Source organism: Pipra filicauda, unplaced genomic scaffold (genome assembly GCF_003945595.2).
Source record: "Pipra filicauda isolate LSUMZ 115617 unplaced genomic scaffold, ASM394559v2 scaffold20_size4479445_pilon, whole genome shotgun sequence".
Taxonomy (NCBI): domain Eukaryota; kingdom Metazoa; phylum Chordata; class Aves; order Passeriformes; family Pipridae; genus Pipra; species Pipra filicauda.
In genome coordinates, this window is record NW_024104321.1 from 1,511,251 (window position 1) to 1,535,445 (window position 24,195).

At 38.8% G+C, this 24,195-nt stretch overlaps 2 protein-coding genes across 4 annotated transcripts in view; one reads left to right on the forward strand and one right to left on the reverse strand.

Moving 5' to 3' along the window:
- Positions 1-6,292, forward strand: part of NBN (nibrin) — a 28,929-nt gene extending 22,637 nt beyond the window's left edge. For both annotated transcript variants that reach the window (XR_005563435.1, XM_027737331.2), the window contains one exon: positions 480-6,292. Coding sequence is in view for 1 of the 2 variants with exons in the window: in XM_027737331.2 (XP_027593132.1) it covers positions 480-510 (31 nt within the window). In the remaining variant the exon portion in view is untranslated. The remainder of the gene's footprint in view (positions 1-479) is intronic.
- Positions 3,650-23,509, reverse strand: OSGIN2 (oxidative stress induced growth inhibitor family member 2). Of its 2 annotated transcripts, none has more exons than XM_027737333.2 (6): positions 23,372-23,509; positions 20,409-20,563; positions 16,390-16,526; positions 14,195-14,386; positions 13,434-13,525; positions 3,650-11,482 (listed from the first exon to the last, which is right to left on the reverse strand). In XM_027737333.2, exons 1-6 carry the CDS (start codon positions 23,413-23,415, stop codon positions 10,435-10,437), a joined length of 1,668 nt encoding a protein of 555 aa, XP_027593134.1. In that variant the 5' UTR covers positions 23,416-23,509; the 3' UTR covers positions 3,650-10,434. The 2 variants fall into 2 exon arrangements, with proteins under 2 accessions (XP_027593134.1, XP_027593136.1); XM_027737335.2 differs by lacking the exon at positions 23,372-23,509 and adding an exon at positions 22,835-22,910.
- Positions 23,510-24,195: the final 686 nt, after the last annotated feature.

The window sequence follows — 24,195 nt, forward strand, 5'->3', positions numbered from 1 at the left end:
GCTGTATAAAGGGGAAGGTAAGGCAAGGAAATGTTTTATGTAGGAGTAGGAAGCAGCAGAAAAGTTTTGTCTGAATGAGTTGTGGCCAAATGCTGTATATTGGTGTGAATATACAGTAGCGCTTTCCCCTCCTCCTCTTTTGGTTTTTGGTGAGGTTTTTTTAGTAAGGAACTTAATGTTGGGTCATTAAAACTTGGAGAAACTTGTTCGTGCATCAGATTTAAAGATTATAGGTAGCTGGGAAGTCAGTGAAAATTTTATTAAAGGTTATCTCTAGTTCATGCACAGGTTCTACCTTACACATCCTTCAGTCAAATAGTAGCAACTGTAGCTAATTATAGGAGTGTAGTCAGGGAAAGGATTGAACACTGGACATTCCCTTGTTGTAAGTACGTAACAAAGCTATTTACATCATGCTGTTAACTTTTTGAATATCATTAACTTATTTGGACAAATTTTCTTTTTTTTTTTAATTGCAGATATGATCCTAATGTGAAAAGGAGAAGATAAATTGTGACCTGGATTTACAGTGTTTCTCTAGCAAAACCTGCTTTTCTGTTCCTTAGGTTTCTTGTGTTACAGTGTGTATGATGTTCCTACATATGACCATTTGAACTATCTATTATTGTAAGACTTGTTTTTTAAGTCTTGCTTTTATTAAAGAAAAAGAAAAATTTCTTTCACTGCTTAATACTTATGGATTGCACATTTTCAAGACTTTAACACTACTTACTTCAGAGTAATGCTCAGTAAAATACTGTAGATACTTAGGATTTCATTTTAGGCTATTTCTAATGTTTGCTAATCAGTACTGTTTTGGGGAAAAAAGGGGGTTACCATCAGGCTGTGTTTTATTTGTTGGTTTGTTTTTTTTTTAGAAAGGCTTTGTTAATTAGGTATTTTCACGGGTATTGTCTTAAGAATTGGAAGTCTGTTGAGAAAGACTGAAATGCAACTAATACTTGATCATGATAGCTTTCTCAGTGGTTCATGATTTACAGCAAACACTGTTACTGTTACAGAAGATCTTGGAACTGAAAAAAACAGTTTTTTCCTCTTGCTTAAACATATTTTCATTTGCAACTTTAAATCAGTGCGTGTGAATGTTCAGTTCTTAAAACCTACTTGCAAGCCAGAGGATGTCTTCAAGAGCTATTGCATTCCAGTTTGGAATTTTAATTATTTGACCCATTTCTTTCTCTTGTGCCTTTACTTTTTGCAATCACTGTGTGAATATATGGCCTTCAAAACATCTACACATTCTTGGGTTACGAGACCTCATTTTAATGATCCGAGAGTTTGCAATTTGAGAAATTCCCCTGGAAGTACAGTGAGGAAACCCTTCCAGACTTCTACTCAGCTGTATGAAGTGATCACAAACAGATAAAAATGAACAGTAGCTCCACTGCATCCATTTCAAGAGGCAGGATGGTAGGATCTCCTTCTTCATGTGAGGAAGTAATTTGGTTGATGTAACTGAATTTAAGTACACAGAAACAAAACTACTTCCTCTGCCAAGAGCTCAGAGCGTGCAAGCAAGATGAGCTGAGCTGTTTGAAGGTGCTCTGTTGTGTATCAGATTTGAAAATCTGTGAGATCTGTGTATATCAAGATAGCAGATATGCTGAAGTCAACATGGTCGCAACATGCAGAAAATATTTAGCCTTCAAGAGCCAGTGTTTCCTCAGGTCTGAATTGGCATCTTTTTGATCACCTGGTCAGCGATGTCCAGACTGTTACACAGCACACCAACACTGCTGAGTTATGCAATAGCCACAATACTATTTTGGTATTGTAACTTGCATCAGGGCACATAAAATCTTTAAAAAGACTTGTCCAAATCTTTAAAAAGACTGTTCTTAAGCAGCTGAAATTCTTGCTGGAGGAGGTGACTGACTGCAGTTTGTTGCACCCTCAGGTACCTGAGTTTTTCTATTGTCACAGTGAGAATCTCCAGGTTTTCTGGTTGAAGACCCACTGGTCCAACAGAGCAGCTCTTGTAGACTGCTAACGTTTTTCAGTATTGTGATTAAATATCAATGGACAAGATTCTTCAGAAAGGTTGTGTTTACAGTTGCAAAAAACAGAACTTGAGAATTTCCAAGGTGAAATGACAAAACATACAATCTACAGGGGCCTTCTATGAGAAAGTAAAGGCCAAGTCCTTTGCTCCTCAGACCTGCAGTCTGCTAGGGTTCAAGCAACCCTGATGGCATAGCTGAGAGCACTCTTCTGTTCACTTTTTATGAGTTAGGACTCTTCAAACCCAGATCCCCAGACAGCTAAATTTAGGTGTTTTGGTTTTTTTAGTTATTTAAGAGTTGGAATTGATGATCCTCATGGGGCCCCTCCAATTCAGAATATTCTGTGACTCTGTGTCCTAGGACTGATGGACTCATCCCACGATGTGATGGGGAGCATCCACAAACCGTTGTAGATTTCTTCATAGATCTAGTTTGAGATGTCTTCTCTGTATCAACTTTTCCAACATCAGATTTCTTTGCAGTCTTTCACAGGCAGCTCTGTGGTCTCTAGAGAGTAGAGAATTGTGGGGATTTCCACCGTAGTGCTGAGGAAAAAAAAGAGCCTAGGATCAGCAGTTGGGTAAAGGCACACCCAGTTTATGTTCCTGTTTTGGGTCAGACTTGAGGGTGCCTAGTAGGTGATGGTTTGGTTTGTAATCCACTTGCAGCTGCTGTCTGGTTGATGAGAAGCCTGTACATAGTACACTTGAGCCTTCTGCTATTTCAACATGAAGTTATGCTTGCATCAAAAAAACTTAGACATGGAAACCTCTACCCCTTAGCCATGGTTTGAATTGTAATTCCAAAATCAAGTCCTATTCATAACTCTGAAGTCTTTCTTCCATTTTAAATTACTTTTGTCACAATTTTCAGGTCAAAACATTAGAGGAAACATGCTTCTTGGCTTACTGGTTTGGGCCTTCTGTTACTGAAGTTTCTCAGGTAGATGATAAAGGACATGAATACATGATCCAAGTCTTGGGAGCCTGAACATCCAATAAATCACATCAGTATTTGCCTTACCCCTGGAGATATTGCATTAACATCACCTAATGTTCCCTTTATTTTATAAAACATACTGTTGTGGGCTAGCTCCAGTAGGCAGCCAAGCTCCATGCAGCCACTCACATGCTCCCTCACAGCAGGATGGGAGAATCATAGAAGTAGAAAAGGGAAAGTGGGAAAACTCATGCACTGAGATACAGTTTTATAGGTAAAGCAAAAGCTGTGAGCACAAGCAAGGGCATTCAGCTTTGTATTCTGCAATTCGAAAGTTTTGCTGTATGCTCTGTTTTCACTCTGGAGCTTGTACCCTGTGGTTTCAACAGTCAGTTCAGTTTTCAGAGAGAACTTGTGTGGTGTTTATTTTCTTTAGGTTAAAAAAAGTTCAGTAACTCAGAGATGGTATCTAAGGTTTCTCTCATCTGCCACAAACCACAGTCTGCAAGCATACTCACCATTTTGCCAAAATTATGTTCTTCACCTAAACATACATCTGAGCAGAAACTTCAGTTTCTTGCATTTTTGTGTGTAATGCCGTTTGAGGGTTTGTTTGGTTTGGGGTTTTTTGTAACATTTATTATCTTTGTTGCCACTGCTCACAGGAAGGAGATGCACACAATACATAAACTAAATGTACTTTTTATTAGCAAGGCTCTTAAAATACAGTCTTGCATTCAGCAGCTTAGCTGATGAAAACAGTTTAAAGCAGATTGAATTACTCCATTTACCACTAAAACCAAGCATAGGTGCTGTATCCCTGCAGGAATAACATGCTTAATTTTCAGCTTATTCATAGTAGTTTCAGCTGACTTCCCGTCTTTCCCACATCAGCTGGGGAAGCCACTGCCTTTTTATGGCAAGACTACCACAGTATTATTCTCACTGTTGAAGTTTGATTTCTATTTCTGTCCATTCATATCTGTGTCTGCCCTTTTTTCTCCTACCTGTAGTCCCCACAGCGGGGCTGGTGCAGCAGGGCTGGCCTCTTGTGGATCATTGCACCAGTTCCCATATGTGGAATGTGTTTGCTTCAGTTTCTTCCATCCACTGACCACCCCATCAACTTCCTCTAAAGTGCTAGGCCCCCCGTTAATTCCTGAGACAGTAGCTGAAGGTTCTGCTATAGACCTACCTCCAACCCTCTCCCACCTCTCTCCAGTCCATATTATACAAGTGATTTCTCAGTCCTTATTTTTCCTGTTTTTCTCCCTCTCTCATAAAACTGGAGGGAGTTTTTCACCTTCTTCACCTGCTCTGTTCCATTTCTTGTATTGATCCTTAGTCACATTTGGCCCCACCTGGTTTTTCATTCACAAATTCCGATTGTGTTCTGGTTGTTCTGGTATCTCCTTAGAACTCAAGCCAAGTGTGGTAAAACATGAACCATATTCCTTACTATTATTCCTCCTCTTCCTCTTAAAATCTTTGACAGCCATCACCACATTCCAGTGAGATAGTTACAAAAAATGCTACACAATATCAGATCTCCCTAACTAGCAACTTTCCCTGCCACTTTAGCGCTCTGCCCATACCACTCTGCCACAACCTTGACTGCTGGAATCTCTGTCATTGGCTACAGCAGCAGGTCCATGCAAACCAATGCCTTCTCCCTCTTCCTGAACATTGCAGCTTTATGAATCTCTTCCTCCCCAGTTTGTTCTTTCCTTTGACTTACTAGTTCCCCACTTCTCAAAACCAAAATAATTGACTTCTAGGTGAAACTGTTTTAATATTTCGCACGTTCAGTCCACCATCAGTTTTCACACATGAAGATAAAACAAGCTTGGCATGCAAACCTCAGGAATGTTTGTTGTCTAATCAAAGCTGAGATTTTGCTCACAAGTTGCTTGCTGCTGACAGCAAAAGTTCTGTACACATTTACATTGCTCATCTTAGAAAAAATAAAATAGTATAACCCAAGCACACTCCAGCAAAAGCAGAAAACTGAAGCACTGACACACACAGAAGTGACTTTTACATAGTATTTCCAAGCTCAGATGTGTTGTCTGTGAACATGCATATAGGTAAATGAATATAAGCCTTTATCTAATTTAGAACTGGAATTCCACAACCACCATACCAGGATTAACAGAGAAACAGGCAAGATCAGGGTATTAACTTTGTAAATTGTGCCAGGGAGATGTAAGGTAGCAGGATCAGTTCATGAACAGCAATAACCCGATGTTCACATAGAAGCTGGTCTAGCATCCAAACTGGTGAAAAATGAACCATTTCCCTCTCCTCAGAGTATCCCTTGGAACTGTATCAAACCTCTTTCATCTTGTCTCTAGCTTAGTCTTTGTGGACAACTATTTTTTTTCTCTATGTACCTAGTTAAAAAAGAACCTAAAAATGCCAGGATGCTGTAATATTCTGTGAATATATACCAAACCTAGCTTTTAATTTTCTTTATGCTGGCATGTAAGTCTAGAGAGGGTGTCCAGAAACATGAAGCTGAATTTTAGTTCATTGAAGCATCCACTGTAGGCAGCATAGGCTGGTACTTACACATTGCCAGTGATCTCAGAATAAAGAGATGGGAGAGGAAAGTGCAAATTAGAATAATGTAGTCTCCAGAACAAGTAATTTCCTGGTTTTGATGACTACTGAGGACCACTAAGTTTTAGGAGTTGGCTTATTATGCCCTGAAAATACAAAATCATTCATTATAAAATGAGCTAATATGCAGACAGGTATAATGTGAACTCAAGTTCAAGGTTTGCTTGAGATTAAATGTTCCAGTGTCTACAAAGACAAAGCTATCTCTACAACAGTGCTTAGCTTCACTGTGACTAAATTATACTATAAATTATTTTCTCCCCATAATCCTTGTTCCTTACACCAAATTCATCCTTGACTGCACAATTCCCTGTGTAATTCAGGCTTCAGAAATTAAGTGAAACACCTAAGTGTAACATATTCCCCAAAATACACACTTTTGCAGAAAAAGAGCTGTTTATAATTCAACATTCTCACTTCAAAATTTTACCCCTAATGACACCAAAGCCTTCCTTTCTCTGTCAAAGATGTTTTAATTTCCATTGTTTCTGCTAAACAGAATCAACTATTATGGTTATTTCAAACAAAGCATGACTTTTTTTTCAGGTTGGGCAAGGGGAAATGGTGGAAGTACAAAAAGCTCTCACATCAGTTGAGTGCTCCCAACTTGCTCTCACCTTAAAATAAGAATGGAAAATGATGACAGAACATTATTATTGTAAGACTCTAAATATACTCTAAATTAAAATATAACAGTATAAACCTTTTTTTGTTCCATTTTTTTGTTCCATTTTTTTGTTCCATAACTTACTTAGAATTAATCATTACTACATAAACAATAATGAAATCGAGTTTAAGGCATATGTGTATTACCTCTTGCTGCTTAGAAATGTTTGGGAGCACCGTACAGCCCCAGATCCTGTTATTACATGAAGATACCTGCTTGCTTTCTCAGAGGGTAGAAAATACAGTTGCAGAGCAACAAAGCCTTATCTCTTGGCACACCACCTTACTGATCAGTCCTACAGCTCAGTGAGCAAATACAATTGCTTCCAGTCTGTATGTTGCATTTCAGTGCACTTCAGTTAATAGCCAGTTAAACACATATGGCAACATGTAGGATGACCAGCTGCGGTGCAGAGCTCCGCAGTCACAGTACACAGATCCTCACCCAAATGGATGGGACACCACCAGCCTGTCAAAGCTGTGTGGACACACTTCAGCACCCCTCTGTCTGCAGTTCAGATTGCACAGGTTCTTTGCAGCTTTCCTCCCATCATTCCTCACTCGTCATTCTCGTCATCAGTGAATACTCACTAGCAGTTTGCAAATTTTACACCCTTTCATTCTTTCCCAAGAGCAGCTGGCCTAAAAATGGCCTTTTCTTTCAACTGGATATGCAGCTCGGGCTTACCTCTTAAGTTTGGGTCTTAATCCTCCAGCTTTGAGTAAGTACTCTGCATTTCTAGCTCTAACCTTTTCACAGTTCTTGAGCTGCGAGAGAAAGAAGTTACAGCCACCTCCTCCAACAAAAGTGCTGAGGACTAGGGACCGACTAGGGACCTAGAGCTGTGGGATGCACTTTGGTGTCCCTTACTCGGTGTACAGCCATACACATTCCATGCATTCACTGGCAAGCCCAGGCTGCTAGTCCAAAGCAATGCATTTTCCTGAGAGAAAAATTCTGGTGTTATTGTCACCACTCTCTGGATTACTTGCAAAAAGGATTTCTGCGTTTACTCATCCGAGTTAAACTTAGCTTTCCTCTGTTAAGGAAATCTACTATGACAAATCTTAGTCCCAGTTCAACAGCTGGATACTACTTAAAATAATCTTAGCAATAATTTAACTCTCAAACACAGTCATAGCATTAAGAACCAAATCCAAATGTAAGAGATGTTTTTCCACTAACCTACTAGCAAATACACAGTATGGGTTAAGACAGCTTCACAAATTCTCTAAATTCAAATTAAATTATATTCTTCCTGTCTGTATTTTATTAATAAAGCTTAAGTAGGAAGCATCCTTTTAAAATCCAGGATGTTTAAAAGCTTATCTTTCTCACTGAAAGAAGAACTGAAAGAAGCAATCTCCCTTCTGGGAACTATTAAAACACAGAAGTTCAAATGTTTGTGGTGTTTTTTTTAAATCGGAGAAACAAGGTGTTTCCCCAAAAGACAACAACTCAGTGCCAACATCTAATTCACAATAAATGCAGCGCTTTAGGTAAAACTATCTTAAGGCAAAGCTTGAATTTTTGCATCTCTTAGTCCCTCAAAATACCAAAGAGGAGAGAGACACAAATTTTTCTCAAAATAAGAAATACAAAAGTGAGAAAGTCTGGCTACAATTTTAAATCTAGCAATTCCTAGAAGAAAGAGGATGATCTTTTGGTAAAGCTTTGGTTGAAAAAAGTATCTTTATAACGGCTTAATAAACATTAACACTGAGAAAATTTCTCTGTCCACCTAAGCAGTCTCACATGCAACTTTTTATCTCAAAAATACTAAGATTGATAAAAAGAAAAAGGCAATTAAACCTCAAGGTGCCATAAGACTGCAGTGAAAGATAATAATCTGTAATAAGAAGTCACAGGTCACAGATCTCTGCTACAAATTTGCCACTACAACACACACAGCTTGTTCGCAGCTGCAGCTAGAAATCCAGCTGTTTGAAGCTTTCTTCCCCTTTTTGCAAAATAATTCTTTAAGTAAATTCTTCCTTTGTTTTGGTGGCATTTTACACATCTCATGACAAATGAAAAAGCAGTAATGTCACAGTATGTTGTATTTGGATATTTATATTGACACAAAACTGAAGGAATTTAATCACAGTGTAGGTGTAGTCCCAATAAGTTCTATAATCAAGTACTTTGCACTTGTAACCAATTCTCAGTTAAAATTATTAGATATCACAGGTTTAGAATAGGTTTCTATATATACAGTTTCTGCCAAAGAAGGCAAATTATAGAATCTCAATTGACTTGAGATAAGCCTAGAATTGAGTAATTGATTAAGCCTAGAATTTAGCATAATTAAAACCAGCTCAAATATCAGTAAAAAAAATTTTCATAACTAGTATCAACAACGTATGATTAAAGTCAACCATGTGGGCAATGCAGAAATTGATGGAAATGTTCCTTTGTTTGTGTTTATTTTAATGCTATTAAGTGGCTCTTAAATTATTAGTAGTAGTATCATGTCATAAATTGCTTTGGACTTCACTGAAAATAAGTAATTTTAATCCTTACATACTGTACCTTCAATTTCTATGTCCAAAGTCTGAGCAACTTACTCAAATGTGTAAGGGCCTGCAGTAGCCACAGAACTCTAATTCAGCAGGCACAGAAAGCAGGCATGAATTGAATACAGGTATATATAACTTATGAAAATTAAGACAGCTGGGAAACCAGCAAGCACTAGCAGTTTCACAAAGCCTAAGCCTTATTTCCTTTCTTAAATCTGTCTAGGCTCTAATATGAAGATTTTTAATCATGCAAACACAATACCTTAAACTAACATGACATTCTTTAACACAAAAAAAGCTCCAAACAAAAAAACATCTATTCCATCACATTGGACCCGAATTAAAAGGTTTAGTAATAAATCAGTTGAACCCAAGCACTTTTGTCTATTGAGAGTTCTGGAAGTTCACTTTTCTAACTAGCTGTTGATTAACCTCACTATGGTTGAGTGTGTTTAGATAAACTAAATACTCTAAAACCCAGTAAATGAAATCTAGGTCTTACGTAATGGAGCAGAAGGGTGAAACTTGGATTCAGAGGTAGGTGCAAGTTGCCTTTGTCTTTCATGACAAGCTCTAAGATTTAAAGAAACTATGGCACGTTTGTTTTGAGTTTGGTTTATTTTTTCGCTGGCTGTGAGATAATGACCCTTTTTTAAGTTTCAAAAACTGCAGGATAAAATATGTTACAATTATGTGCTGCTTTATAAAAAAAGAAAGAGAAAAAAACAATCCTTGGTCAAACAGGAGATGAGAATATCTATCACCCAGCCCACCTTCATCAGCCAAGTGATCCCCTTCAGTCTTCCTGAGCTAGGAAGCAAAAAAATCTTTAGTTTTCTCATGTACTTAACTCTTGATAGTACACTAGATATTCACTATATTGACACTGTAATAAGAGCACTTACATCAGTACTTTATTACTGTTTATGTTAATGCGTATTCTCAGAAATGTACATATCACTGTAGGGGAACATGTCATGGTAGTCTTTGTGCACTCACCAACTCTAGGCATAGTGTGAAGAAACATTAATGGATTGTGTCAAATCATTGTTAAAGATTAAATGGGAATGCTTATTCTTTTTTTCCAATTATCAGGATAACTTAAAACTATTGAGGAATACTTGCTTACAGAAAGCGTTCTTACAATAGAAACCATTTTACTAAGTGCTCATTCCAAGTATTACTGTAGCAAATAAATAGAATCCTTGTTTCGAGCAGAAGGCTCCAAATTTGCTTTGGGACCACGAATCACCTTGTACTAAGCAAGCTTTCTGCTTTTAGAAGTTACTTTAATTTCATGGTAAGAGTGCTTTTGTCACATTGGACACTAAAATATAAAGCCACTCTGGTAGGCATTGCTTTTCCCAAGGAAATCTGCTCTTGTAGCTGAGCAGGAGATGACAGGCAGGTCAATATAAGTTAGTCTAGTCTCATTTTCTGTTTATCTGGAAGTAATTCCAGTTGAAATAAGTTGAAATAGCAGATCAAGTTTTTCTATTTTGAAAGGGTGAAGTATTGTAGTATCAGCATCCTTTTACCAAGCAATACAAGCGCAGGTTACTTGTACACGACAGAAATGTGACTGCTATCAACTTTCGCTGCCAGTGACTGTTCTGTTAGACTACACCTGTAATCCTGGATGTGAAAATTTCTAATGTCTCATTTATGGTACCCCATCACCTCCTCCATCCCCACTTTCAATCAATTCATGTTTCTTCTTTTGTCTTATTGCCAGGCATCGTGCAATGCCCAGCGCACCTCCTTTTAAAAACCGTACAAAGTTGTCTCCCACCAGAGGACCTAGAGCAAAGAGGTTGGCTTCTTTAGTGCATTCATAAGTGTATGGATCAATCTCTATAGGATTCCCCTTGCATGTGATGGGCTGATTAGAGTGACGACCTATGCTATGTCCTTGGTCCTTTAGAAAGAAAAGATTTGGGTGAGAACCTATCAGAACTAAGGCTACAGAAAACTTCAAAATTTTCTTCAGTCCAGAGGCACTCTGAAGAACACATTTCATTTCAGGCTTGAAGGAAAGTACGTTGTGTTCAGGGAAACTAGTGTAAGCAGAATGTTGATTAGAGTCCACAGTATGGGACTGAGTACACATCATATGATACACCTTATGGTATTCAGGGTAAAGCTTTTTAGGTAACTGTTTGAAAATTAGGCTTGTATCAGTAACTCTTCTACGAAACACGTGGATTACTGGGATGTTGTTGTTACAGGCACAGAGTACTGCATCAGCTGCTGTAAGTCCAGCACCCACAATTAACACAGGGTCTGCCTTCCCACGTAACTTTCCTTTGCTGATTGCAGCTCCGAAGTCAGACATGGAATGGAGGACAAAAGGAAAGTCTTCTCCTTCAACTTGTAATCGGCCAGGAGAATCAAAGGTTCCTGTGGCAAGAGCCACATTCTCAGCAAAGAGGCAGAAGGGCACATGAGAACCATCTGTTGCTCGCTGATAACCTCTGACTTCCCAGTTTCTCTTAATAAGTGATTTCTGTCCGTCTTCCATTTCCAAATGCTGTGTTGAAATATCTTCATTTCGCTGACTTCTATCTTCATCCTCCTTTCCTCGGTAAAGTCTGGACACTGATGTTATGTAAACGTTGTCTCTGAAATTCTTTTGGAGGCCCATGACTTTAACATAGTGTTTATAATAACAAGCTATTTCCTCTGGCATTACTCGATCACTCTTTATATTTCTGAAACAAAATTGAATCGTTCCAGTTAATATACAGACCTTATTGGTAATCTGAATATCATATATGACATGCCACAAGACAAGTCAAATTTACAAGGATTAAATCTGTCAGTGTAACTGACACTGAGTTCAATATCTTTAAATGCATTTGATTTATTTGTTCTCTTGATTCCTGTTACACAATATAAGGTAGTGGGTTTTTATATAGTTAAAAGTCTTTATACAATGTAAAGTGCTATGGTGATTAACAAATCAGGTATAACAAAGCTCTGCAGCATCATGGTAGCTCCATATGGAAATGTTTTATAAAGACAGTTTAACATCACAACTATCAACAATACAATACCGGCTAAACCTGTGCTCAGTGAGAATACACTTGCTTAGGATGTAATTAGTAAAATATCATAGTTAAGTGCTAATTTTGAAACTCTACGTTCAATACCTTACTGGAGCCAGGTATTTTTCATTATAGTTTGCAAAAAACCTCTCCTTTGCTAAGTTCACTAAGTATCAAATGAAGTAGTTCCATATCACATGAATGCATAAAGCAAGTATGGCTCAGAGTGTTACTGCAACAATACAAACAGGATTGTGATGTTGAAGTGTCCAATAAAAAACATTTTTGCACTGTAACCTCGGTATTACATCTATGCTTTTTTCATGTTTATTGCATTCTCATTTATAAAAAAATAAGCTGACAGTATAATTATTTGGAACAAGTGCATGAATTTTGATGCTTCTTTAGAAGTAAGCTCTAGGAAGAAGGCAAAATAAACAAGAGTGAACATCAGGATTGACACTGAATTACACTTAAAATCTTATAAATAAGTACTCATTCTCATAGTCTAACAGGATAATAGCATATGTACTTTTAAATGCTCAGGTTTACTACTGTGAAAATCCTCATGAGGTATTTATTGAAGAGGAGAGCATGACAGTGTGACACCTCCTACAAAGAAACTTAGGAAACTACATGACTAGAAATTTTCACTAGCATCAATTCTTTTAAATATGTTTGTTTAATTGTAGTATAACAGGTCAGCATTTCTGGTTTTAGCACTGTCAAAAACTATAAAATAAACAAATTAGCTTCTGATAATAAGCAGCTTATGGGATTTCAGTTAATAAGGAAGCAAGATTACTTGGTTATCTAAGAAAACAATTAAAGAACAAAGGTACAGTTTCTTCACTGTAAGTGGTGTCCTGAAATGAGTAACAGTCTGCCCTTAAAGACATATGCCTAAGTAATTCTACTTCTTTTCCCATACACAGTACTAGAAAAATTTCTTTTATTTTGATAGAACAAAGTCAGAAAAATTAAAATTTTAGAAAAAGCTTACATAGAGTGTTCCTAGGTTCATTTGCTGACACAGACCTTTATGAACTAATTGTATAACTGAAGTAAATTTTCTTCTCATTTTTTTCAAGAAACTTACTACCAGAAAATAACATTGTGAAATACTGAATTATGCTCTTAAAATTAAAATTCATACATAACAACTTTTCAGATGTTGTTCAGCTTTGTCTGTAAAAGCAAATACTGAAATGTACAACTTCCTGAATTACAAGAAAGCCAGTGTCCATAGCAACTTGTTGCATCTGTGTTGAAAGAGGAACTTGCAATACTTCTGTAGATTTGAAATTCCTTCCTCCATCTTCCCTCAACTCTGATCAGAACTGCTTTCAGTAACAGTGCCTCTTTGTGAAATGCTGCTAGTATGTATGCTTTCGGTGCACTCACAAGCAATTACTCTGCCTGACCATTGTCCATTTTTTTTCCATCAGAGTACACACCACCAAAAGAATTTCCAGTGCCATCAGGCAATTTAACAAACAAAACAAGAAGCCCTCCTGTGAACAGTGAAGTTTGAATGTTTTCCAGTTCTTCAAATAATGTTATCTGGATTTTTACAGCAACTAGGATTCCCAAACAGATTAAGCAATATCCCTACCTGCGTTTGCTAGCTGCCCACTCCTTAAAGCTGAGGCCAGGCAATTCCATCCAGTCTCCAAAACTGATGGTTAGCATAGAGCCCTCCATGGACTGTAGTGAAAAAATGAAGATGCATGACCAGACACATTTCAGATGCGTACATTTATGTAAAAAACAAAAAAGTTCTTCTCACTGTACACTCATTTAGAGCAATAAAATACTAGAACACAACAGAAGACCAGGACATTACAGGAAGCATTGATGAACTACTTCTGTGTTACAGTTACGTACTGTTTGAATGAGCAACTACATGAGCTAATAGAGAAGAAAGGAAAAAGACAGCATGTGAAAGGGAAACTAAAAGCAAGTTATTTAAAATACAAAAGAGGAAGAAAAACATGAAACCAGAAGCATATAAAGACATCAAGATTTTATATAAAATCATCTGGGAACAATGCAGACAAGAGAATAAAGGTTAGAGAAAATATTCTTTATTATAATTTTATAATTCAATAAATTTAAACTAGTAAAAAAACATAATAATATAAGACAGCAGTCATATGCCCAAATAAAGGACAATTTTTTCCTTCCTTTCTTATTTCTGCAACATATTTGGGCTTGGGTAAACAAGCAGTTGAAACTACAACTGGCATTACCATCTAAAGCAGAGAGTAAAAGATAGTAAAAAAACAGAAAGTAAAAAAAAATTCAACAGTAAAAAAAATCCCAAACCACAAAGTTATCAAGTTACCCCAGAAGTGATATGAAATTTTTACTCACATGCCAAGCCCCACCAGGTGGTCCTTTACCAAGCACTATATGGGGAATATAATTATGTTGTTCCAGCTTCCAGTGCAGAACAGGCGGGTAGTCATACCCAAAGTCAGCATCGGGGTGAAGCAACGTATCAAAAAGTACTGCAACCGGGTTTGAGGAGCGTCCTTCGAGGCCTTCTGACAGGTACTCCAGATCCTGAAGTATGAAAAAAATGTGACATGTTCATGCAACTTCTGCTCTTCATCATGCTGTTCTGGCATACAGAAGTTGAATTGAAACAGAAAGCACAATTAATCCAAGTTGCATTTTAAGGAGAGATAAGTATTTAATGTAGAGATTCAGTCAAAACACTTTTCAGGAATAACTGCTATTATTCAGTTCTTCTGTAACTCTGAATAATACATTTCACTCATTTAAAAATTACATATTAATAAACCAGTAATACTTGGGCAAGTCAGAGTTTGAAATTCTTTGCAGAACAAGAAGCAATGGACAAACATTAAGAGATCAGAGCAACTTAGTTATATATATATATATATATATGTATGTATGTATGTATGTATGTATGTATGTATGTATGTATGTATATACCAGACTACTTTTAACAAAGAATTGCTAATATTTTTAGGAGCCCCATTCTGATCAAGCAAAATTGGAATCTAAAACCATTAAGTTTTAAACATCAAGTAGAAAAGCTCCTTTGACAGCTCTTAGCTAGTTCCAACACTAACTTTACTATATCTTAAAATAATCGAGGTATTATAATATTATTTTTAAACATTAAAATTAGGATTATTTTACGAAGCAGGCAATGTTGAGAAAAATTTCTAGAACTTTATAAAATGTTCACATTTCAGTATCTATTAACAATCCATGTTCTAAAAAATTAATGATGCAATAGCAAATATTTGGAGAGATAATAGAGATTTGAAGGAAGAATTGGCCATAAGGCCAATTTTTGCTGACAAAGATGGGACAGTTTAGCTTCCTAATTAGGCAAAATATCAGGGGGTCAGGGGAGGATGAAGTACATGAAACATCTGTAGCCAAAAGCTTAGGCAACTGACTCTCCTGCCAAAAAAAAGACCTTGAGACTTAATGTAAACATTACATGCAAACAGCACAGCACTGAAACAAAAACACCCTCCAAAATCCAAAGCCAAACAAATCCCTACTTACCCCCTACAAACACAAATCCATGTTTGTATTTCAAATAAATTAGTCACAAAGGAGTCAATACAGTTAGTGACAGCATTGTCAGTATCCATCAGGAGTAGAGTGAAACCAGTAGAAAACAATGATAACATGACAAGTGGAGTGAAAAACATTGGAGAAGATTTAACTATTATCAAATCAGGCAGAAAAACTGGATGTATACAAGGGTAACAAATACAGAACAAGAGCAACTATTAGTACAACACAAACACTGAAGGACGCATACTGTTCTTAAAGGAAAAATACATTGTATTAACAGAGGATATATGTCTCTAATATTACTAAAATTGAAATCTTAATGAGAATTGGAGTATTTGGGAAGATTTTAATTTGAACTATGTATATTTGAAGTGTGTTAGCAGCACATGTTCTTTGGTGACAGTGCCCAAACATCCTAGGACATGAAAGGTGGAATTCCTGCATGAGCCGCTCACTGACCAAGTGGTAACTTTAGACACTCCTGTCAAGCAGTACAAACACAACAAAGGGCAGACTGTAAAACCAAAAAACACCACAAAAACACCCACATGCCACAGGTTTGGATCTAATAGTCATGAGTTGATTCTATTTCAATTAGCAGAATAACAAAATACCTTACTAATGCATTACAAATGTGACTAGGTAAATAGGCTGATTCTTCAAGATGCAATCTGCAGAATGTTTTTGGATAATCCATTCTTTTCATCTGCAGTTCTCTACATGTAATTTGTTACAAGCCACTGAGGAAGGTATATACTGCTCGTTATTTTACAAGTAGGAAAAAAAGAGGCCAAGAGATAAAAGTTTTTTGAGGCCACACAGTTACTGAGCTTTACTGTGGTCTAATTCTTTGTGGAGTGAGAATATTAAGCCTTTTCTTGTCTATGGCACTACTTAATAAAGCTGCAAAAGCATTTTAAACAGGGTCATTAAAGAAAGTCCACTGTTTCATAACCCTGCTTGCAGTAGGAAAAGAACCAGATAAGATGGCAACCAAGGCTTACTTGATCAACAATGGAAAGATGTCGAGCTTCTTCTAATTTCGTATGTAGAATGGGGTTTGGGTGTATAGCTTCAGGAGACAAATATGGCCTGTATCCAGAGAGCAGGTAAGAAAGACAAATTCCTGAAGGTCCATTTCCTATTAAAGAAAGAAGTTACTGCTTTAGTAAAAATTTCAATAATATATAGTTTGTAAGTCACAAAATATACAGCAACAAAGTAACACTGAAGTAGTATAAAGCCATACCGTCCTGAGCCAAAGCATCTTATAAACCCTGCAGTAAAATAAAGCCTTACATAGGACTGTCCTCCAAGTAAAGAGAGCAAAATCTTTAACAAAGAACCTTTGTATGACTGTTTACATCACAAAACAAAATGCATATAAAGGAGTTCCATAATTTAGTACATCAAATGCATTATTCTTGTGTTAAAGTGGCCCAATGGATAACGGTCTGCCTGTCAATCACAGTGATACCTGAATATTACTACCATCTTACAATTCTGTATTCCCACAGGCACTGTGCAATACAGAGCAGAAAGACAATTCAGAGCATATGCTCTTCAGGTCTGCCCATTAAATGAAAGGAAGAAAGAGATAAGCAGAAAGCTGAAGACTGGAAGTCAGATGAGAAGTTACAGACATGGCAAAACAGTAACATAAATGCTAAATGAAGACAGATACAGTCACTAAGTGGTAAAGTACAAGAAACTCATGTAAGACCACATTCATCATTCAGCAATAATATCAAGTCAAACATGTTTATCCTTTTTGTAGCATTTTATAATCTGTACATGTGCATTGCTGCAATTTTAATAGACACTTATTTTTAAAATGTTGCTAAGGTATAAAACAGATAGGACCAAAACATTACCATAAAGTAAACATCTCTATTTATTTGTCTAGCATTAAACAAAGTAGGAGACCATATTTATCACATGCAAATACAGAAGGAACACTCCTGTTGCAAAGTCAGATATAGAAAGCTATGCAAAACAAAAATCAGGAAAGTACGTGCTATGATAGAGAATTTAAATATTTGACTATGTATTATTAATTCCATAGCTCCTCTTCCTCATTAACTGAATGAAAAGCACAGTGTTCTCCTAATGAGGCACTCATCAGTATTTTGTCTTTGTTTGCCTTCTAGAGTGGCACTCATGGTATTTAGCACACACTATGCAAATTCTGGGCTTAAGTTACTAATTTATTCATGCTTTTTGTACTCATTGTCTGACATTAGCTCTTACTTCTAACCATTTCAGCTCTTGATGTCAAGAGTTCACATGTCATTTCCTGTTCCCCAGCACCTTTGCACACACTATTCTCAGTTCCTAAATCCCCCATGAGTTTGCTGAGACCCTGTTCATTCTCTTCATACCTTGGATCTCTTTTTCCTCCTCCACCAGCCTACACTCATCTGGTCTCAGTGGCAGAATATCCCACAGTTTATTACAGTGCAGTGCACACAGATTGGTCACAGCCATGGCCTACAGGAAAATCAAGCAGGCTCACTACTGATGAGTTCTTCAAAGGCTAAGGCTGTTAAGTTACAAGAAATCTTCCATAAGCACGTTTTCTGCAAAGGCCTAGAATCCAAGTGAGCATGTGAGAGTGCACAGTGGCTCCTATCAAACAATTTAGTTTTTGTATCCAAACATGGAGCCAAAAATAAAAGCATTAGAGTGCCTGTTTACTACAAAGGCCATAAAGCACTGGAAAACGACTGTTTAGGAAAGCTGTCGATTTCCATCATTGGATACTGTAAGATAATTAAATCAAAAGTCTGTAATAGAAGGTTTAAATATTGGTGATCCTGCCTATATTATTTCCCAAACCACTTCAATTTCTATTTTGCTATTTACAAAAAAGCCAATAAAGAATCTAAAGACAGTGAAAAAGGTCTTGCTTACTCTCACACTCTTCTGCCCTCCCACAAAAAGGTCTGCTGGATATGCTTTAGTTCAGGAATTTAAAGCTTACAGCTGATACAAGCCCCTCCTGTCACTCACTTGCCACATGAGATGGAAGTGAGAGAACCTTAGCAATACAGTGAAACCATCCATAACAAAATCATATGAAATTATGAGCACACTGTAATCACACAAATAGTCCAGAAGCATTCCCACGACTGAGTAAATTCTTAACTGTTTTTAGAATTATAAACTTGTGCACAGTAAAGAATTTTCTATCTTTTTACAAGTGCATAGCTAGCTTTTTTTTTCCTACTGGGGCATAAACAAAGCTAGTCCACAATGGAAAAATGTGTTCCATATCCAAGCATGTCATGCTAAAGATTATTTCTACTGGAGAAGACTAAAAAGAACCAAACAGACAACAAAGGTTGCAAAAACAAAGGCTAGCAAAAGACAAGGAAATTATTGAGGCTGGGATTATGTTAAGGTGAATTACTGTCACTGAGCTCCCTAGCAACTTCCGTGGGACCATCCAGAGAGCTGATCCAAACCCAGTTCCTATTCTTTGAGCAGACTGTGTCCAAGGTAAAGAAATTTCCTGGAGGATACGCTGTCAAGAACACAAAAAATAAAGGTTCAGCTGCAGAACATGCTCCAAACTTACAGCTCCAGCATGAAATTCTTCAATCCCAACTCATTCAAAAGGAATGGACCATTTCTTCCCAAGAGACAGGTACTGCACAGAAGTTATTAAACTACTACACAGTGTGTTTGTATATGGGGGGCATGACAACTCTATTTTCATTCTCTTCTACTACATTATTTTTATATCCCTGTGAAAGCTCTTTGGTGAGACAATGAATTAGTGATAGCAGGCTGCCAATGGAGAAGATCAGCTCGCAAAGTGGTTCAAATATATCTGTGAAAAAGCACTGGGGCAATGTACTTGTTTTTCAAGAAGAAATAGTCAAGGCAACTGTGTTTGGTGTCAGCACCTTGCAAGGCACTCTAGACAAAACAAATGTTAAGCACAGGTATTTGCATAAAGCAGATTTGCAAACCTAAACAGTGAAAACTGAGTCATTAACCATATGGCAAACCTATACTAAGGCTGACAAAATGCCAGGAAACCGCTGCTCTTCAACTATGATGCAGAACTTATCAAGTGATTCACGTCTGTCACATCCACTTAAGTCTATTTTAAACTATCATGAAGAGAGCTTTGAGAACAGGCATTGTACAAACATCAGTCTTTCAAAGTTGTGGAAACTTACTGTGAACACGATTATGCTGAAATATCAACCTCCACAATCTCTGCTTGTTTGCAGGTCCGGTCCTTGCTCTAGTCCCAACAGCTTTGGACTAGATTACTGAAAACCTTCTTTACTCCAGATCTTTTCTTTATCCCCTCATGAAGTCACGGTGATAAGGAGCTAGTGACCAGCTGTTGCTGAAAAACCTTGGTCCAATATACATCACCCTGGCACCCTGAATTAAGCTATGTACCTATGGAGTCTGCTCCCTCTGCTATCCTGTCATTCAGCAACATTTTACAAGTACTAGCCTTTAAGTGTTTAATCAAGACTACAATTTATTGTTTTAAACTGGCTGAGTTGACTCGGATTCATTTTGGAAAAGATGGGGAAATACTCAGACATTAGTGATTGATAAAACAGAGAAAAAGACAATTAATGAGAAGGTAGCACCTGACCAACACACAGCACACACTTCACATTATGCTTTTCACTGTCCCATGACCCCAAAAATTTCCAGCAGTGTACCATCAACAACCTCCAGACATCCTGAAGTAGATATATCACATTAATCAAACCCTAGAATCAGTACAGTTCTTCCATTAAGACTCCCATATGTGCTGCCAAATAACACAGTTCATCTTGTCAAAGCACAATTTGAATTCAAATATACTCCCACAAGTCCCTTAATATAATTTTATGCTATTGTTGTTAATCACAACTGTATTACTCTAACAAACATCTTCACTGTAAGGATGCGCAGCATTACTTATTTAATGATAAATTATTGCATGCAGCAGGTCTAAAGCCAATGGCAGTGACAGAGAATCTTTAAAAAAGTGAAAAAAACTCACCTATTATTACTACAGGCAGAGTAAGGAGGGAGTCTCCAGGCAGAACAGTTTCTTCAATTAAAGGCATTCTTTTAATCTTCCTCCCAAGGCTGTCACCAAAATACTGGACAAAGGAATTCAAAAGCTGTCCCTCGGTTTCAGTGCTGCTGTACGTTCTAATTAAGAAGAACAGATGGGAGAAAACTAAAATGAAACAGTGAATTGTTGTCAGAACAGTCGTTTCAAAAATAAAGTTGCTTTTGATGTTGTACTTTAAGAGCTATGAAACTGGCAAAATCGAGACCAAAACAGATATGTTTCACCCAATCTACAAAATTTTACTCTGCAGCACAGCTTTTCTAACAGAAGATTTTTTTAAAAGTCCACTTTCTCCTACCAAGTCTACAAAAAGGCACAGATGGCTCTGCAGAAATGCATATTTCTAATTGCAGTTTATACAAAGCCAAAATATAACCACAAGCATTATTTTGATCCCGCACACAGTAGAACTCATTCCTCATTATCCTTATCAAAGGAGGAGATACACACTGCCTAGCCAATTAACAACATTAAGGCCAGCCAAAGCCTGATGCAGCTGCTAAGGTATTCCTGTCTCTTCCCGCTGGCTGAGCAGCACACAGGACTTCGCCTCAGCAAATTTCCATTCGGGGAGAAGTAATGCTGGTTAAAGCTGGCGGTGGTGTGAAGATGGATCCTTGTGAAGCGATCCCTTTAAGGCCTAGACACAACCCATCCTACCACTGTTAAAAGAAAAGCCTTTACAAAAGGAATTGCCATGCAGCCAGGTCAGCTCCTGCACAGCAGACGGCTTTCATCCCTAGCCGTTTTCCTAGATTTCTCAGTTCTTTCTCTGAGCAACATCTACTTGGGTTTCCCTCATAACTCTTCACCATCTAAATGTGCTTCTAGACTTCGAAGACTCGTTTTATACTGTTTTCTGTTTAATTATTTAGGAGTCCTTTCTGAATCCTTTCCAGGACATTGAAACAGAACACACTAGTAGTTTAGGTTGAAAGGCAGAGGCAAACCAAAAACAGTTAAGTCTTCCAAATAAAGGCAACAAATTTTTAATTAAAAATATCCAAATCAACAGTTCTAAACACTTTTTTCTTTACAAACAGTTGCAATTATTAACAATAAATAAAAGTACTCATCTATTTCCTAAGAATTTGCATATCTTAAAGCTATTTTAGTGTTTCAGGAATTATTTTCTACACAGGACCAAAATCATAAGACAATTATCTAATTCCCATGGCCTTCAAGAAGCCACATAGACTCTATACTGCCTCAACTCCCACGGCACTGAAGGTTCTGTTTCCTCAACGGGGAAGTCTGAAGTAAACTAGAGACAGAGCTGGACAGTAACAACAGCGCTAGTACACTCCCCAATACATCTCTCTGATGGCCATGTCTTTGTTAAAAAGAGCGGGGAGCTATTCTAAGGTTGCATTTATTTTGGAAAGTACTTGGTATCTGTATTCCCTGCAGTACAACAAAAAAAGTTTGCAAAGTACGTGCTTACTGTTTGAGTACAGCTGCACATTAGCTCTTGAAGACTCCTAACACACAAACAGCATGAGTTAGATGAGGATGAGAAGATGGCAGAGAGAGGATATCTAATTATCATACTGATTTTTTCACTTCCACTTTTAGATAGGCATAGGTAGAATATTTTACTTTCCACCCTTTGTTTAGAGTTAACTCAGGCAAGCATACCTGAAGGATGGGCTTAAAGGAAGCATGCACGTTTTAGTGTGGTTTTATCATACTTGCTGTGCCAGATGGAATATAAAACCAAAAGAAACATGTCAAAACCTCTTTTATGGTTATATGCACAATGCTGTAGGCCACAAAAGAATCTTTTAACAATAAAAATGTTGCTTCTGTGTAGCTCAGTGCATCACAAACTACCAAACTGGTAATTTTGCACAGAAACATCCTCATACAACGAGCAGTTTCTCGGTTATGGTGCATACAAAGGACTGTTGTCAAGAGCATGTTTCTCCTTTGCAAGAGCATGATATCAGAACCCAGCAAGATCTTAAGTTAGGGGCCACTATCTTCCTAACCTCTGAACAACACCGAAAGCCACCAAGTACCAGAAATTTTAATCTTGATAAACTCATGGTAGACAGCTTTGCAGTGGTGGGGATTGGGTACAATTATCTATAGCTCTAGTCCTGCAGAGATGCAATTGGGCACAAGATGAGTCACTTCCAACGCTAATGCTCAGTTTATCTTATGCTGGTCACACCAAATAACCTCGAGAATTACATTCTGTCAACTGCCTAGATTCTAAACATGTGCAAACGTGAATCCTTTTTTTTTTTAATGTGAAAAAACCTTTAAGAGGAAAATCACAGCATATATATAACAGTTTTTCTCCCATCTGAAAAAGGTAATAATAATTATTTACTAATACCTACTAATTAGCTGCAGGTTATTGAAATAAGTGGTGTCATTTTCAGGTAGCAGTTTTGAAGGATCCTAGAATTCCCTACGTACTTTTAAGAAAAAAAAAAAAAAAAAAAAAAAAAAAAAAAAAAAGAAGCGGACTGTGATGGGCGGTTAACAGAAAAACTCGTTATATAAACGGAATTTGATTTTGGTCTCGAGCTGACACTTCGGGAAGCGAATTTCACGCCGTCAGACGGCAGGGTTTTTTCCAGGTGCCCGGGCGGCGCGCTGCCATCAGGGCCGGCATCCCCGGCGGTGCCGCGCTGCGATCCCGGCGGGAGGCGCGGGCAGCCCCCGGCCCGGCTGCGCCCGGCGCTGCCCAAGGTCACGGCGCGCCCGCCCGGGCCCCGCCGCCGCCATCCCCTCCCGCGGCCGAGGGGCCGTGCGGGGCCGGGCAGCGCAGCAGCCCCGCGGAGGCCGCGGCATCGCTCCCCGCCCGCCCCTGTGCCCGTTCCGCTCCCCTGCGACCGCCCCGACCCACCGCCCGCTCCGTGCCGCCGCCTCACCTGAAGTGACTGGCCAGGGAGCAGCGGCAGCACCACACGGGCATGGGGAGCGCCGGCGGGGCCCAGCGATGAGGCTGCGGGGGGACAGCGCGCCCCGGATCCCGCTCCTCCGCCTCCTGCAGCCGCCGCCGCCACAGTGGGGCCCGCGCGGCGCCGTCCCCCCGCCCTGCTCACAGGCGGCAGCGGGTCACACGCGGGAGGAGGAGCCGCCGCCAGCACCGGGAGGCAGGGAGGGAGGGAGGAGGGACGGGCTGGGTGAGGAGACGAGAGGATGGGAGAGCGCCGCTTCCTCCTCCCGGCCTCGCCGCGGCCCCGCGCGCCCGCTCTTCTCAGCAGGATGCGGGATGCGCCGCCTCTCCCCGGGAAGGGGGGGTAGAACGGGAGCCCCGGCCTGGCGCGGTGGAAGGGGGAATGGGAAGGCGAAGCAGCGGCGGGAGACACTTCCTTGGGCCGGGGAGGGGGCTGCGGTTCCTGAGGCGACTTACACCGACCTGCGGTGGCCAGTTAAAAATTTTTGATGCACCTTTTGACTAACCTTTTGGCCTATTCGGGAACAATGCTTCCTATGGGATCAGTTAGTTGCTTTAAATTGTGTCTTCTTATAAATATTTTGCAGGTTTGCTTATTTGCGATAAAGCGTTCCTTACCTAGTCTTTCCCCGGTCACAGTGACTGCGGCTGGCAGCACCTCGGGAGGTCATCCCGTCCAACCCCCTGCCCCGGAGCGTGGCCACTTGGGTTTTGAGTATTTCCGAGGCTGGAGACTTCGTGATCTCCCTGAGCAACGTGCTCAGGGGTTTGACCACCCTCACAATGAAATCGTGT